This window comes from Sturnira hondurensis, unplaced genomic scaffold (assembly GCF_014824575.4).
Source record: "Sturnira hondurensis isolate 20B ecotype Veracruz unplaced genomic scaffold, ASM1482457v3 Scaffold0017338, whole genome shotgun sequence".
In the NCBI taxonomy this organism is placed as follows: Eukaryota; Metazoa; Chordata; class Mammalia; order Chiroptera; family Phyllostomidae; genus Sturnira; species Sturnira hondurensis.
Window position 1 is genome coordinate 1,016,038 of NW_028089969.1, and position 17,043 is coordinate 1,033,080.

The window sequence follows — 17,043 nt, forward strand, 5'->3', positions numbered from 1 at the left end:
CAGTTCAAATACTTTTCAATGAAATTTTTGGTATATGGAAATAAAGTGTGATTTCAAAGTAGTAAAAACATTTATTGAGCATTGATACTTCATACCAATACTGTTGTAATCACTCTATTTAATCCTTATAATAATGGTATGAGACAGGTACACCTATTTTTAAAATGTAGCCATTTTTACCTTCATTTTAAATTTTATTGAATAATTATTTTATTAATCATTTGTGAAAAAAGTTTACATAAAATTAGTTTCTCCCTCATAATTTTAATTTTTCTTTTTATCCTTACCAAAGGACCTTTTTCATTGTTTTTAGAGAGGGTGGGAAAAGAGAGAGAGAGTTGGGAAGGAAACATCGATTGGTTGCCACCTTTTATGTGCCTCCACTGGGGATCTAACCCATAACCTGGGTATGTGCCCTGACCAGGAATCAAACCCACAGCCTTTCAGTACACAGGATGACACTCCAACCAACTGAGCCACACTGGCCAGGACCTCCTCATAATTTTATAACCCACATTCCACGTTAACCAAACCAAACAGTTAACATCTTGCTACACCTACTTGATTCTCTGTCTCTCTGCACAGTTTACTTTTGCTAATAAACAATTCAAAAATAGGCTAATGACATCATATGTCACCTCTAAATACTTTAGCACATCTTTCAAGAACAAGGACATTATTCTTCACAACCACAACACCATTTCCACACCTAAGAAAATCAGCATTTAATGAATTTTTCAGTAGTATCATCCAACATACTCAAATTTCCCTGTCTTCAAAATATCCTTCAATTCTGGAACCATTCAAGGTTCACATGTTGCACATGACTGTTACATATTTTTAATTGGTATCCTTCAGTGTAGAACTGGCTTTCCTCTTTAGTCTTTACAATATTGTTTCCTGATGATCAAGTTCAGGTCAGAAGTTTATGGCAAGAACATCTCATAAATGACCATGTGGTCGTCTTTAGTAATAATGGATCACTTAAAATACCAGGAAATTTGTCAGTCGAAATAGAACTTTTTTAAAAATCTAGATTCCTCACAATTTATTTCTTAATTGTAAACATATAGATAATGCATTGCTTTTCATTTTTCACTTTTACTTTAAGGACAGTAAGTGGATCTAAAAATAATTCTAATTTTAGTATATTTAAATTGTCATCATATAAAGTTGATGAACTATTATATGCAATGCTCCTAATATACTTTAAGATCTAACTTAGATTTTCTTTTTCTTTCAATGTATTCAAAGTATAAGTCAAAGGCATTCTGTGAAAAACTGCTTTCCTGGGTGAAAAGTATTAACTGTGCCAAAGTTATTGTTCTTTCAAGCAGTCATTCATATCATCGTAATGATCTACAGCTTTGCAGGTATGTTTTGCCTTTGAAAAAATACTTTTGTTATGATTATACAGTATTATGATTTATATATTAAAAATTTAAAATATCGGGGGGGTGTTGCAGGGCTGGGTGAAAAAAGGTGAATGGTTTAAGGAAAAAAAAAATCCTAATAGATACAGACAACAGTATGGTGATTACCAGAGGGAAAGGGGACAGGGAGTTAAGGACAGGTAGAAGAAGGAATAGGGGGTAAATGGTGATGGAAAGAGACTTGAAGTAGGGTAGTTAACACACAATAGAATATATAGATGATGACTTGAATCCTATATAGTTTTATTAACCAATTTCATCCCAATAAATTCAATAAAAAGGGAAATAAATACCTAAAAGTTGAAATAAGTTTTAAAAGTCATGTATATCCTTACTGCCCCTCCCTGGAATTTAGAAAGAAGAGGGTAAAAGAAACTGAAGAAGTAGGAGGGAGCACAGTTAGATAGAGTCTTATTTCTATAGTTGGGGCAAAAGGAAGGCTTTGGTGTAAAGATAGAGATGGTTTTGGAACTGTTCCTTGATTGTTGATATTGTGCAAGGCAACATCACAGAGCTCAGCTATGAAAAGAAAGGGCACCTAGTTTATTGGTTGATAATTTTTGAAAGATTGGATTGATATCTCTGTTTATTTCCGTATGTTCAACCATTTGTATGGATTTGCAGACATCCAGTTGCCTTTAAGTATAGCTCCTAGTCATGTCAGACTGTATTCTTAAACATATGACAAAGTATCCAAGAGATAGAAATATAATCTATTTTATTGCATTATCATTTATGCACCTTTAAAATCATGATGAAAAATTATCAGCCAATAATTTCTAAGAATCTCACAGTAGGCCTTATGGCTAGAAGGGAACATAGCTGTGGAAAATAGATTCATCTTCATTATGGCCTTGCCTAAGTTTAAATTTTTCTATTTCTTTACTGTCTCTTCCAAGTATGTAAGTAGCAAGTCAGAGCAATGTTTTTTATGTTATTCTTCCATAGACTGCTAAAACTTGTGTTTACCTTGCACAGTAGAATATATAGAGAACAAGATGATTTTTTTAAAGATTTTATTTATTTATCTTTAGAGGGGAAGGGAAGGAGAGATGGAGAGAAATATCAATGTATGGTTGCCTCTCATGAGGCCCCCTGCTGGAAATTGGCCTACATCCCAGGCGTGTGCCCTGACTGGGAATCGAACCACGATCCTCTGGTTTACAGGCCCGTGCTCAATCCACTGACCTACACCAGCCAGTGCGAGAACAAGATAATTTTTGCTAAAAGAATTGAGTTTTGCTTTGATGTTTATATCTGTGAGTTTTTAGAAAGTTAATTATGTAATTGTTTCTAGTACACCTTTCAGATACCTACTTACACCTTCCATGCAAAAAAATGTTCAAAATAAAATAAAGAGCCTTAATTGGGAAGAAATGGAAAGAAGCCCATGCATTCCTGAAATACATGATTCTGAGTTTTGTATCCGTGTACCTGGTGGAGGTATCACAAAAACACTCTATGATGAAGGGTGAGTTTGTTAGCCTGTTTGTTCATTTGTTCCCCACCTTATTTTAAAATGAAAGAACAATAAGTGGGAGGGTGTGTTGGGTTACTTATTAGAACTTTGAGAATATATTTATAAAATGGAAATTACATTCAGAGGAAAGATTGAAATTTGGCTATAGGAGAATGGGCTCCTGAAAAGCCATATTTAATGCTCTATTATGCGTGGCGTATGAGGGATAGTGAGGCTTGTTCTATGCAACCTCTATAATCCTTTTTTAAAGTTTTTTGGTAAAATATACATAAATTAACCATTTTATAAGTGTACAATCATGTAGTATTAAATATATGCACACTTTCAGAACATTATCATTATTGTAAATAGAAAATCTGTCTCATTAAGTAATAATAATTCCTATTCCATTTCTGTCAAATCAATAATGTTCTCACTTTCTGATTTTAGTAATTTGAGTCTTCTGTCTTTCATTCTCAGTTATTCTAGTCAAACATTTGTTAATTTTTAAAAAAATGTTTGTTGATTTGAGAGAAAGAGCAAGGGAGGGAGGGGGGAGAGAGAGAAACGAGAGAGAAACATCAATGTGAGAGAGAGACATCACTTGGTTGTCTCCTATACATACCAACCTGGGATTGAAACAGCAACATAGGTGTGTGCCCTGACCAGGAACTGAACCCCAATCTTTTGGTGTATGGGGTGACACTCCAACCAACTGAGCCACACCAACCAGGGTACATTTGTCAGTTTTTTTATCTTTTCAAATAACTAGTTTTTGGTTTTATTGAATTTTCTCTATTGTTTTTCTGTTCTCTCTTTTATTTATCTCCACTCTAATCTTTATTATTTTCTTCTTCCTACTAGCTTTGGATTTAGTTTGCTCTTCTTTTTCAAGTTCCTAAGATGAAAACTTAGGTTATTCATTAGAGAAATTTCTTTTTTAATATGTGCATTTACACCTACAAATTACCCTCTTAGCACTGCTTTGGCTATATTTAAGTTTAGTATGTGTATTTTTATTTTCATTCATCTCTAAGTATTTTCTACATTCTTTTGTGATTTTATTTCCTGCAAATATAATAGAATTCTTAAGCTATAAATCCCTTCTGATTTCTTCTTTCATCCATTGATTGTTTGAGAATGTGTTATTTAATTTCTATTTGTGAATTTTCCAGTGTTCTGATAATTTCTATTGTCACTCAATTACATTTGTTTAATCTTCTTGATGAATTGATCCTTTTGTCAATGTATATATTTTTATCTCTTGTAACAGTTTTTGACTTGAAATCTATTTTGTCTGATATTAGTGTAGTGATCCTGTTCTCTTTGGTTACTATTTGTATGGAATATCTTTTTCCATCTTTTCACATTCAAATTTTGTGTCCTTAGATCTTAAGTGAATCTCTTGTAGACGGCCCATACTTGGATCATGTGTTTTTATTCATTCTCCAAAGTTAACCCATTTGCATTAAAAATGATTACTGATAAGGAATATTTTTTAATTATTAATGTATTTTTAGAGAGAGAGGGAAGGGAGGGAGAATGAGAGGGAGAGAAACATTGATGTGTGGTTGCCTCTTGCACACCTGTAACTGGGGACCTGGCCTGCAATCCAGACCTGTGCCCTGACTGGGAGTTGAACTGATGACACTGTGAATCACAGGCCAGTATTCAGTTCACCAAGCCACACCAGCCAGGCCTAATAAGAGCTTCTGTCATTTTGCTATTTGTTTTCTGTATGTCTTAAAGCATTTTTGTTCTTCATTTACTCCATTACTGCTGCCTTCTGTGCCTTGATGGTTTTTTGTACTGACATGTTTTGATTCTCTTCCCATTTCCTTTTGTGTATATTCTGTTGATACTTGCTTTGTGGATACTAAGATGATTCCATATAACATCCTAAAGTTATAATAATCTAATTTGAATTGATACTAACAACTTCAATTGCATATAAATACTACTAATCTACACACTTCCCTCCCACCCTTATAATATTTTAATCACAAATTACATCTTGTTATTTTTATTTTTTTTAAGATTTCATTTCTTTTTAGAGAGAGGGGAAGGGAAGGAGACAGAGAGGTAGAGAAACATCAATGTGTGGCCACTCTCACGCGCCTGCAACTGGGAACCAGGCCTGCAACCCAGGCATGTGCCCCAACTGGAAATCAACCGGGGACCCCCTGGTTTGCATGCATCCACTGAGCTACACCAGCCAGGGCACAAATTACATCTTTATACATTGTTGCCCAATAACTTAGGTTTGTAATTATTTTTATGCATTTGTCTTTTAAATCCTCTACAGTCACTCTTGATTGGTGTTTAGAAATGACAAACATTTCAAACAACAGTGAAAGAAAGGGTAGAAAATAGCAAGAGATCTTTTTTCTTTTAGCCCCTCTTTATTGATTTACGTGTGTACCCCTAGTCTACCATCAGATTTGTAGTTACTTAACACTATCTCTATTTTTACCAGCCTCCCATCTCACAATACCTGGGGCTAAGTTTTAGGCTAACTAATAGGCCTTGTATGCTTTAATTGCCCTTGACTCTTCCTCCTTACTGGGAATTGACATCCCTGATAAGTGCATGGAAGACAGAGCCAGTGGTTATGAAAAGGGGTAGGGAAGCTGTTTAAAAAATGGCTTCTGCTGCTTCATGAGCTCATGTAGTCTACTCTGTACTCTTCCATGGGGGTGGATGAGGGATGGATGTGTCTCTGGTGCCCTGAGCAGTGTGGCTTTAGAGAATTGGTCAGAGCTAACCCTAGAAAAAAAGGACCAAAATTCAACCAATAAATCTGCCTCCTCACATAAATAAATTACAGGAGTAGAAACCTAGCAATGCAAATTACTGGTTTGCTTGCTCTCAAATCTACATTATATGACTTTTGCATGATGAAGTCATGATAGTGGAAATAGTAACATAAGTGGTAGTCAAGGTAATAGCAAATTGTGTGCCTGTACTTGCTCTGTGTATCTTACATGTATTTTTTAATTCTCATAAAACCATATACATATGTACTTGTCTAAACCACATATTATTTTTTTAAAATATTTTATTTATTTATCTTTAGAGGGGAAGGGAAGGAGAGAGGGAGAGAAACATCAATGTATGGTTGCTTCTCATGCATCCCCTGCTGGGAACTGGCCTGCAACCCAGGCATGTGCCCTGACTGGGAATCGAACCGCGATCCTGTGGTTCGCAGGCCCGCGCTCAATCCACTGAGCTACACCAGCCAGGGCTAAACCACATATTATTAATAATATAATTGAAGAACAGCAAGGTTAAATAACTGCTAAAAGCCACCAAGGTCCTGTAGTGACAGTGGTGGGGTTTAACTCTATGCAGTCATATTCCATGTCTTTTACTACTCTATTACATTGTCTGCCACACCGGTTTAAGGGAAAGGAGGGAGCTGTATGAGAGGGTACAGGGGAGAGAGAATAAAATGGGAAAATAAACAGAAAAAAAAGGAATGAAAAAGTCGTATGGATAGTGAGTGGCAGAACCAGGATTTAAACAGGTGTTTGGCCCCAAGTCCTGTACTTTTAACCACTTCACAGTAGGTTCTAGCAGTGATTGTCCAGTACTCTGTAAGCTTTATTTTTTGTCTAAAAGTTGAACCTGTTTCTTGTGGTTTACAATGACATATGCCTCTGCTTTCTTCCTGAAAATATTTAAGACTTCTCTGTCAGAAATGATACAGGCATTTTAAATTTTTTCCCCCCAGTACAACTTGGTTTATTTATCTCTGGCCATATCATTTTAGGTTTTTCTTTTCCCTGAACACTACTCTGTTCTTATTAAAAACATCATTTCCTTCAACTTTTCTTCTTTTTTTCCTAGTCTATTTGTGTTTTTAATTGTTTTCCAGCCTAGTTTATTCTATATAATTAATACCATATCACATCATATCATATATCATCAACTGTTCTCTTAACAGCTCAGAAGCCCTGACTACCTAATTATTCTCTGCACCTGCCCTGCAGACCACCAGCTTTGAATCATTGTCTTGCTTCATTCAAGCCACCTTATTTGTGGCCTAGACTGCTTGTTAGTGTACTTGGGTGGCCATACCAAAATACCATAGGCTGGGAGGCTTAACAGAAATTTGTTTCCTCACACTTTTAAAGTCTAGAGGCCAAGAGCAGGGTGCCAGCATAGTTGGATTCTGGTGAGGACCGTCTTCTTGTTTTGCAGATGGCTACTTTTTGGCTGTATCACCACAATGCAGAGAGAAAGCTCTCTCCCTTCCTCTTAAAAGGCTGGCTACTTTTTGGCTGTATCACCACAAGGCAGAGAGAAAGCTCTCTCCCTTCCTCCTCTTAAAAGTCTGCAGTTCCATGGGATTAGGAACCCACCCTTATAATCTCATTTAACCTTAATTACCTCCTGAAGATCATATCTTCAGATTTGGTCAGATTGGAGGTAAAGGTTTCAAATAAATTTTAGAGGGATGGAATTCAACTGCTTTCAAGCAACTGATAGCAACTGCTGTCAAGCTAATTGATTTCCCTTCCTCCTTCATTCAGACCTACTCTGCCTCATTAGCAGTAGTATTGTTAGAGTTAATTTTCTAAAGTGTGAAACTGATCTCAACACTCCCTGAGTAAAATCCATCAGCACTTTTACTTGCTTTGTGCATAATCTGGTTCATAATCCTTATTTACCTTACAAGGGCCTCCAGAATCAGCTCCCACGGTTTATTCCTTGGTGCTGTATCCTCCTCACACTCTGTACTCCCGCTAGCTAAACTACTGGCAGTCACAGTTTTCTAAAAGCTGGCTCATTCTTTCTTACTTGTTCCTTCTATTTTTATCCTCTTGTCTTCTATGCAAAAACCTACCCTGTTTCCAAGAGTCTAATCAACATCCTGTGTGTCCTTATTTATTTCTCCCTTCTAAACAAGGAATTTCCTCCTCCTCTTTGTATTCCTACTCTGCCTTTTCAAACTGACTTCTTAATTCTTACAAATCAGTCTCATACTTTTGATTCTAACCGTGTTGGAGTACTAATATCACACTTGCCCTCCTGCTATAAACAACTGGACACTGGACAGAATTAATGAAACAGTTGATTTTCTGGTATGGAACAATTGTGATCCTTGAGAGAAGGCAAAGTCCAAAAAGTATCCCAGGTTTCTGCTTAGAGACACCTTCTGGACTATCACACAGGTTCGGGGAGGGAACCCAGGTGGAGCACTGTGGTCTTGCTAGTTGAGGAAATAAGACTTCAGACTTCTGGAAGTCTGAGACAACTGGAAAGTACAAGGCAGAGAACCAGAAAGGTGGGAGCTGTGTAGAAGAAGAGTGGTTAGGGGTCTGTCTTAGTTATTTTCTGAGTTCTGAGCATCACATGTAGGGTAAAACTCGAGACCAGACAAAGAACTTCTGGTTAAGTATAAACTTAGCAACAATAACAGGATATATTGTAAGTTATCAGTATTAACCAAAACTATTATAAAAGTTATATATAATCATTATAGAACATTTGAAAAATGTGGAATAGTCGAAAGAAACAATATTTTAAAAACTCAATTCCGTCACCCAGAAATAACTGCCAGTAATAGGTTTTTGATATTTCTCTCAACTTGTTTAAAATATAATTGAGTTGAATATATGTATCTGTAAGATACTGTAAAACATTTAAAACTTTATAGTTCATCTTATTTGAAGATGTTTCTTACAAAATCAATTTTCTCTTATTTGTCAATAGCCAAACCTGTGTTTCATGTTCAATGCAATTATACATTCATTGCAACATTTTTGGAATTGAAAAGAAAACATGTGACTTATACAATTTTGAATCCACTTTTCTCCCTCAGTGCGTATTATGATTATTTGCTAAATATTTTGCGATAAACATATTTTGCCTTCTCATTATCAAAACAAGTTTATATTCTGATCTCTGGAAAAGGCAATATTATTCTAATAATAAATGGTGGCAGTGTTGTGATTGACCTGAGATCCCTTATACAAGGGGTGGGCAAAGGTAGGTATACAGTTGTGAGTGCATGAGGTGCAGAGTTTATTCTTATACTGTTATTTATTAATTATTGTATTATTTTCCATACCAGCAACTAACTGTAAACCTACTTTTGCCCACTCCTGTATTTAATTGGAATAGAAGTACATTTGTAATTTAATAATGGATATATCTTGTGTTAGATTTTAATGTCACAGAATAATAAAATTAGTCACTCTACCTTTTTTACAGAGAGGAACAGAGGATGGTATTAAAACTGTCGCTCTACTATTTGTGTTACAAAGTAGTAGTGTGAGGCACTGTAAATTCAAGACCATGCTCTAACATTTTTCAAGCCACAGTCGCTAAAATGAAGGTACAGCCAGGGTGGCTAGGTTTCTCTAGGCACGAGCCATTTCTCAGGCTATTATAGCATGAGCATTTAGGAACTAGAATCGTCTGAGCCATCACAGCACACAGTGCTTCCATACAAAGCCGGAGTGTCCCTAAGATATTTTAGAACTATGTACTGAGATGGTATAAGTAGTGATAACTTCCACTTGATAATATTTAGAGACTGAAATGCTGTGGTAGGCTCTCCCTGTACATCTGAGCCTTCTGAACCTACATGTCAGTCTCCTACACGTCTTAAATCCAGATGAGGAGCCCTACTCACCTTTAGTTCTGTATCGCTCTGTCAGTCATGTGCTCTCAAGTCTTGGCATAGTTTTTCTCATGGTACTTGGATTCAGGGTGTTAGAAATGATTTTTGCTTTTGTTGGCAAACAGGAAACTTTTTGCATTGGTCTCATTACTAGCTTGAGGCATATATAGTGTAACAGTTAGGAGACATGTTTTAGAGTCAGAAAGACCTAGGTTTAAGTTCCACCTCTGCCATTTCCTAGATGAAGAAGTTTGAGCATGTTGTAACTTTTTTAATGGTTGTTATAGTGACTGACTCATAAAATATGCAGTCATTGCTTAGCACATAATAATCACTCAGTAAATGTAAAGTAATAGTAAGGGCTTTCCTTCACTGTTTTAGAATAAGGTGTACCTTTCAGTCCCTTTGCTGTGTTACTTCAGAAAATTAGCTGTTTCTACAGTAGGTTTTGGAAGTAGATCAGAACACACCTTATGTTCTATACCCAAGGATAGAGGGATAATTTTTCACATAGCATTGGTGTGAGGCACAAATTTGCGTATGCTTCGGGTGGGCATTACATGGCTGCTAGCCCTATCTCTATAAACAGAGTAATATCTGGGGCAAGGGAGATGAGTAAGTGATCTCATGATCTCATCTTTTCCTTGCCTAAAACCTGGAAGATTGTCCTAACTGTAAAAACAACACTGGAATCAGAATCTTGTATCAGGAGAATACCTTTTTTTTTTTTTTTTTCCAATTTGTCGTAGCTGTTCTAAAGAAATCCCAGTGGCGGTTCTGCTGAAATTTGTTTCAGAAGGAGACAATATCCCAGATGCATTAGGTCTTGTTGAGTATCTTAATGAATGGCTGCAGATAGTCAATCCACATGTAAGTTTTTCTACAGCTTAAGCCTCTGGTTTCTCTAGTTATGTATTCATAAACTTGTATTTTATATGCTATATAAGTAGACCAAATAAGTAAAAGTTCATGTTGAGTATAAACATATTGCTTCTTAAAATTTAGTTTAGCACAACTTAGGAAAAGAGGGCAGTTAACCAACCTGTTGTTGACAGTTGTTTCATTAAGGTTAATTTTCCAAAAAAGGAAAATCTTAAGTACTTCATTGTATTAATTGTTCATGTTGCATTTATACCAGATAGCTTTTTATAAGAATAAACAAGTACTTTTTGGGAATTAGGATTTTTTAAAGGAAACAAAAGGTATTGTGCTATGTGGCAATACTGTAGCTATTAAATATGTATTATAATTAATATATTTCTCTATTATGAAATAATAGAAATTAATTAGCCTTTAGGCATAACCTAGAGAAGTCAATTAGCCTTTAGGTATAACAGAAGTCCCATAAGGCTGTTTCATATGGTAAGTAATTATCTTTTTTTAAAAAAAAATGTTTATTTTTAGACAGAGGGGAAGGGAGGGGAAGGGAGGGAGAAAGAGAGGGACGGAAATATCAGTGTGTGATTGTCTCTCATACACCCCACTCTGGGGACCTGGCTTGCAACCCAGGCATGTGCCCTGACTGGGAATCAGTGACTCTTTGCTTTGCAGCCTGGCACTCACTCCACTGAGCCACACCAGCCAAGGGTGTCTTTTTTTTTTTTAATCCTCCCTAGAATATATTTATTGATCTTAGAGAAAAGGGGAAGGGAGGGAGTAAAAGGGAGGGGGGAGAGAGAGAGAGAGAAGAAGGAGAAACATCAATGTGAGAGATAAACATTGATTGGTTGACTCCCATACGCACCTCAACTGGGAATCAGTTAATTGCAGCCTAGGTATGTGCCCTGAGTGGGAAATGAACCTGCAGCCTTTTGGTGCATGGAATGATGCTTCCACCAACTGAGCCACCTGGCCAGGTTGGTAACTGTCTTTTTTTATTCATGCTTTTGCTAAGAACAAATTGATACACTTGTGCAGCACTGATTTTTTTATAACCTCTATTCCAGGGGTGTTAAACTCATTTTTAGCGGGGGCCACATCAGCCTCATGGTCACATTCAAAGGGCCAAATGTAATTTTAGGACTGGATAAATATGTAACTACTCCTTAACTAAAGGCAAGGAGCTTGGCACTGCTGCCGAATAGACACAAGGTGCCAGGCCAAATAAAACAAAGTAGAGGGCCTTGTGTGTTTGCCACCTGTGCCCTATTCCTTTTGAATTTACTTGATGGAAGTTGATATAAAGACATAGAAATTTATTATTTGTTTTCTTACAGTAAGACCCAGCTAAATGTGTCAGAACCAAAAGGAACCAAAAATTAGAGAAGGGAAGGTTTTTGTAATAATTACATGTTAAAAGGTGATTTCGTTGTAAAGATGATTGATTAAAATATTTTGTTCTTTAGTTACAGTGTGATGACCCCACGGCATCTGCCTTGCCATGGAAAATGCCAAGTTCTTGGAGATTACTCTTCGGCAGTGGTCTTCCCCCTGCGCTTTTTTGATCTGTTTTTAGTTTTACACCTTCTGTCCTAAGACAATTGTGTCCCCAAAACTGTTAAACAACTGTATAAAAAGCAGTATTATCTACTGTATTGGAAAATAATCTTTACTTTTCACAGAAAAAAATGGATTAGCAAAAGCTAGTTGTTGCTATGGTTTTCATCATATGCAACAAATGTAAATTTTGTACAATAAAAGATTTCCTAATTCTGTGAAATGTGTCTTTTTAGTTTTTTAACTTAGACTTCTATACTCGTTTCCTGTTTCTGCTGTGACAAATTACTACAAACTTAGTGGCTTAGAAACAATACAAATTTATTACCTTACAATTCTGGAAGTCTGGAGTCCACAAGTAGGTCTCACTGTACTCAAAGTGTTAGCAGGTCTCTTCTCTGGAGACTCCAGAGAATCAGTTTCCTACCCCTTTCCAGCTGCTAGCTGTGTTTGGCTCATGGCCTCTTTCTCCCTCTTATAATGATTCTTGTGATTACATTGGGTGCCACACAAAAATCTAGAATAATTTTCCCATCTCAAAGGAATTTAATAAATAAAAATAGTTTTCAGTTTTGAGTTGCCTACTGCCTAGCAGTCAGTTTTTTACACATGATCTTAAACATCTGCTATTTGGCTGTGTTACCTCTATGTATCTGTAGAACAAGGGCTTACCATATTTTTTGGACTATGAGACGCACTCTGCTGCCCACCCACCAGTTTGGAAGGAAAATGCAGCAGCAAATGGCAGCATTTTCTGCTGCTCCTGCCTCCTGTGACCGCCCCCCCCCCCCCACTGCCACCACCTCCCGCAGTGAGCCAGGTAAGCTGCATTCAGACTTTAAGATGCACCCCCCCCTCCCAAATTTGGCGGGGGGAGTGTGTCGTTTAGAGGAAGAAAAATAGAGTATAATATTAATAGTACTTCAGAAATCATTTATTTGTGATACATAAATCATTCTAGTTTCCATAGCCTGTTTCTGTTTCTCTTGTGGTTAAGATATTAAAGTGAGGTGATGCCAGTCAGATGGTGGAATAGGAAGTCCCAGCCCTCACTCCCCATAGATACACCAATTTATCGGTAGTATATGGACCCACCCTGGTACGGTTGGTTAGAGCATCCTCCTGATACGCCAGTCACAGATTCAATCTCCCAGTCAGAGCACGTAGAAAAAGCAACCAATGAATGCAAAAGTTACTGGAACAAAATGTTTGTTTCTCACCCTGAAATCAATACATATTTTAAAAATAAAAATAGGTGGACCAAAATACCTTTATGAGAAGTCCAGAAACCAGTTAAAAATTGTACTGCCACAGGTGAGCACAGTAGAAAACAGCTCCATTGGAATGGGTAAGAATAGTTGTTTTGTTTTACTCAGAATTGCCCTTCCCCTAAGTAGACAAATGAACATGATTAGGCAAAACCACCAGCTTATGGCCTGGGGTGGCAGGGAATAGAGAAGAGTAGGATGTGCATTAATCCAGCTTTTTAGAAGGCTGCTGGTGCGATACTAGTTCCTGTCTTCACCAACTTGAAACTTCACTGACTTGTCAACACTCACAAAATTGACATATATTAGACATCTGGGGGCCACTGAAACCAAGGGAGCAGGAATGTCTTCCTTCAGCCCCAGAGAGCCTGCAGTGCTGTTACCAAACAAAGGGTCTGAGGGGGGCGCAATACTTGGCCCCCCGAGGGATGCCAAAAACTGCTTCAGAAAACAGAGGTCCCTCCCAAGGACGGTATACTAATATCTATTGGGCTCTTCTGTCCGCCGCCAATTGGAAAGACGTCTCTCGATGCCAGAGATTTGTGAAAAGGAAACAAAATGTTTATTTAATGCTATTCAGGCCTAATGCCTTCCTTAAAATATTAAAGTCTTTAAGGGTATACACCTACACACACACTCACACACACACACACACACACGCAGCGCTCCCTTCTCCCACTGTCCCAACTCCGGGTACCATAAATCAGGAAAAGAGCACACGTCCATTTTTTTCAGGTTGCTGGAACTGTGAGCTGTGTCGCCTGCCTGTCCAGGCAAGATCTCCAATTAATCCAAAGTCATGTGGCACCTTTCACTGGCAAGAGTTCTTTGTACCAAGTTCCAGTCAAAGTCTCTCCTGGTTTCCAGGCCACTCGGCTAAAGGGAGCGCCCCAAAGCTGCGTGGGCCTCTTCTACCAAAGCTGCACTCCACCAAAAGCATGCGTCTTTCTTCTTCACCTGGCCGCAGGGATCTCCATTCTGGCAAAGCTGCGTGGTTTTCCCTTTCACCTGGCCAAGAGGGGGTCCTCACTCTGCTGAAACCTGTGTGGCTCTCTCTCCTAATGGCTACAGGGGGTCCTAACTCTGCTGAAACCGCGTGTCTCTCCCCCTAATGGCTGCCGTGTCTGGGTTTAAATCCCCTGGTGCCCATCTTCCTCTGTACCCCTATTTCCGACTCCTCCCAGTAACACCTGCCAGTATTTCTGTATTATTATAAGTTTACTGGGCTGCCATTGTTAGTCTGTGCAGGTATGGCCCCATGTCCTAGAGCCAATCTTCTCCAAGCTCCCACGCAGGCGCTGTAACTCAGGGGATCTGCCCCCCAGTCACATCTTGGGGGGGAAGTGACTTCATTCCCCTAGCTCCAAGCATGGCCACAACCATTTAACATATCCAAGTGATCCGCCAAATGCTATAGATATGTTAAATGACCAAGCCATGGATTAGCTGCAGGGCTGTGTCTTTACAAAACAGCCCTGCATGTTCCTGGTCTATGTGTCCCTTCCCCCAACTCACACCTGTGGCGGGGAAGGGGTGAGGACACCTTATACATCTCTCCAATATTCCTATACACTTTGAGTTCTGGACACTATTCCAAATCTTTCCTGGCACCCCCCCCCCCTTTGGCTGCACCCTGTATCAGTGCCACAAGCCAGCACAGCTCTGCACAGTCAGGGGAAGGCACCCACTTGGAGCTCCAACAGCAGGGAAAGAGAAAAATAAAATGTGGGTTCCAGCTTTTCAGAGCTTTGGTCTAGGTACTGATACCTGTCTCATCTGACTTGGTGATGGGGAACGGATAGGGAACTCAAGACTTGGAAAATTTTAGCTTAAAGTAAATAGTTATAAGTCTAGCAAGTAATGTGTATGTTAAACCTTTTGTTTCAGAAACCAGATAAGGCCCATCCTGGCTCCTTGGAAAACAGCCGGCCTCCTAGGGCACTGGCTAGAGATTACCACCTGGGGACAACTGGAGGCATCCAGGCCTTTTGTCTTCCAGGGAAGCAGATGACCACCCCCCAACTTGGGAACAGCTAACTGCCAAGGACAAGAATGTTGCAGCTTCTGAATCTCAAAGCCTTCATCACACCTTGTTTGTCCTCCCCCACCCGCCTTATAAAAGATCTGGCCAGGCCCTGGCTGGTGTAGCTCAGTGGATTGAACGTGGGCCTGCGAACTAAGGGATTGCAGTTTGATTCCCAGTCAGGGCACATGCTTGGGTTGCAGGCCAGGTCCCCAGCAGGGGACACATGAGAGGCAACCACACATTGATGTTTCTCTCCCACTCTCCCCTTCCCATCTCTCTAAAAATAAATAAATACAATATTAAAAAGATCTGGCTAGGAAAGAGAAGGGAAGATGGTTTGTTAGGGTATGAACCCGCCATCTTCTCAGATCGCTAGCCATCTGAATAAAGTGCCCATAAAAGATTCAATCTCTGTCATTGCTCATTGGATTTGGTAGTGACAGGCAGCCTGAATGCCGGTCTTTTCCGGTTACAGAGCCAGCATACTTTGCATGCCTGGAAATCGCTGAGAACAAGAGAGTGGCACCTTGCTGCTGCAGCACTGGAGAACCAGCAGTGTCACAGACTGTGCAGGGAGCAAGAGATTATGAGCTCCTGATGAAGAAATCTTCAGACCTCTCTAATAGAGGAATATACACAGGCCCAGAGAAATTGCATTCTGCGAAGAGCTTCAGGGAGCCCCAGAATCTAACTAGGCTGATTGGTGAAGCAAAACAATCACAAGGCAGGAGGAAAGACAGAAACATAGCTCAATTAAAGGAACAAAATAACTCCAGAACTGAATCCCAAGGAAATGGAGATCTCTGAATTACATTACAAAGAATTTAATTGTCTTAAAGAAGCACAATGACTTACAAGGGAGCACAATTAAGTGAAATTAGGACAATAATCCATAAAATATCAACAAACTATAAAAATACTGATACAGGGTGCAGCCAGCCCCCCCCCGAAAAAAAAGATTTGGAATTGTGTCTAGACCTCAAGGTGCATAGGAATATTGGGGAGACATATAAGATGTCCTCACCCCTTCCCCCACAGGTGTGAGTTGGGGAAGGGGACACATGGAGCAGGAACATGCAGGGTTGTTTTGTACAGCCACAGCCTTGCGGCTAATCCACGGCCTGGACATTGAACATATTATAGCCTTTGGCGGATCACTTGGATATGTTAAATGGCTGTGGCCAGGTTTGGAGCCGGGGGGATGAAGTCATTCCCCCAAGATGTAACGGGGGAATGAGTTACAGCACCTGCCTGGGAGCTTAGAGAAGACTGGCTCTAGGACATGGGGCCACACCTGCCCAGACTAACAATGGCAGCCCAGTGAACTTGTAATAATACAGAAATACTGGCAGGTGTAACTGATCATGGGAGGAGTCGGAAATAGGGATACAGAGGAAGATTGGCACGGGGATTTAAACCCAGACATGGCAGCCATTCGAGAGCCATGTGGTTTTGGGCAGAGTTAGGACCCCCGCTTGCCCAGGTGAAAGGGAAAACCACACAACTTTGCCAGAATGGATATCCCTGCAGCCAGGTGAAGAAGAAAGACATGCTTTTGGTGGAGTGTGGACCCCTGCACCTTTGGTAGAAGCCCACACGACATTGGGGTGCTCCCTTTGGCTTCATGGCCTGGAAAGCAGGAGAGACTTTGACTGAAAAAATGGGTACAAAGAACTCTTTGCCAGTGGACCATGAGAAGGTGCCGCATGACTTTGGATTAAGCGGAGATCCTGCCTGGACGGCGACACAGCTGACAGTGCCAGCAGCTGGGAAAAACTGGAAGTGTGCTC

At 39.3% G+C, this 17,043-nt stretch overlaps 1 protein-coding gene across 2 annotated transcripts in view; it reads left to right on the top strand.

Annotated features, from left to right (window-relative positions):
* PSMG2 (proteasome assembly chaperone 2) overlaps positions 1-12,172 on the top strand; it is a 28,165-nt gene extending 15,993 nt beyond the window's left edge. The window contains exons 4-7 of one of the 2 annotated variants that reach the window (XM_037067621.1): positions 1,255-1,373; positions 2,731-2,904; positions 10,273-10,393; positions 11,869-12,172. In XM_037067621.1, the coding sequence (XP_036923516.1) occupies positions 1,255-1,373; positions 2,731-2,904; positions 10,273-10,393; positions 11,869-11,967 (513 nt within the window). In that variant the 3' untranslated portion in view covers positions 11,968-12,172. The remainder of the gene's footprint in view (positions 1-1,254; positions 1,374-2,730; positions 2,905-10,272; positions 10,394-11,868) is intronic. The other variant, XM_037067622.1, reaches the window with a different exon arrangement.
* Positions 12,173-17,043: the final 4,871 nt, after the last annotated feature.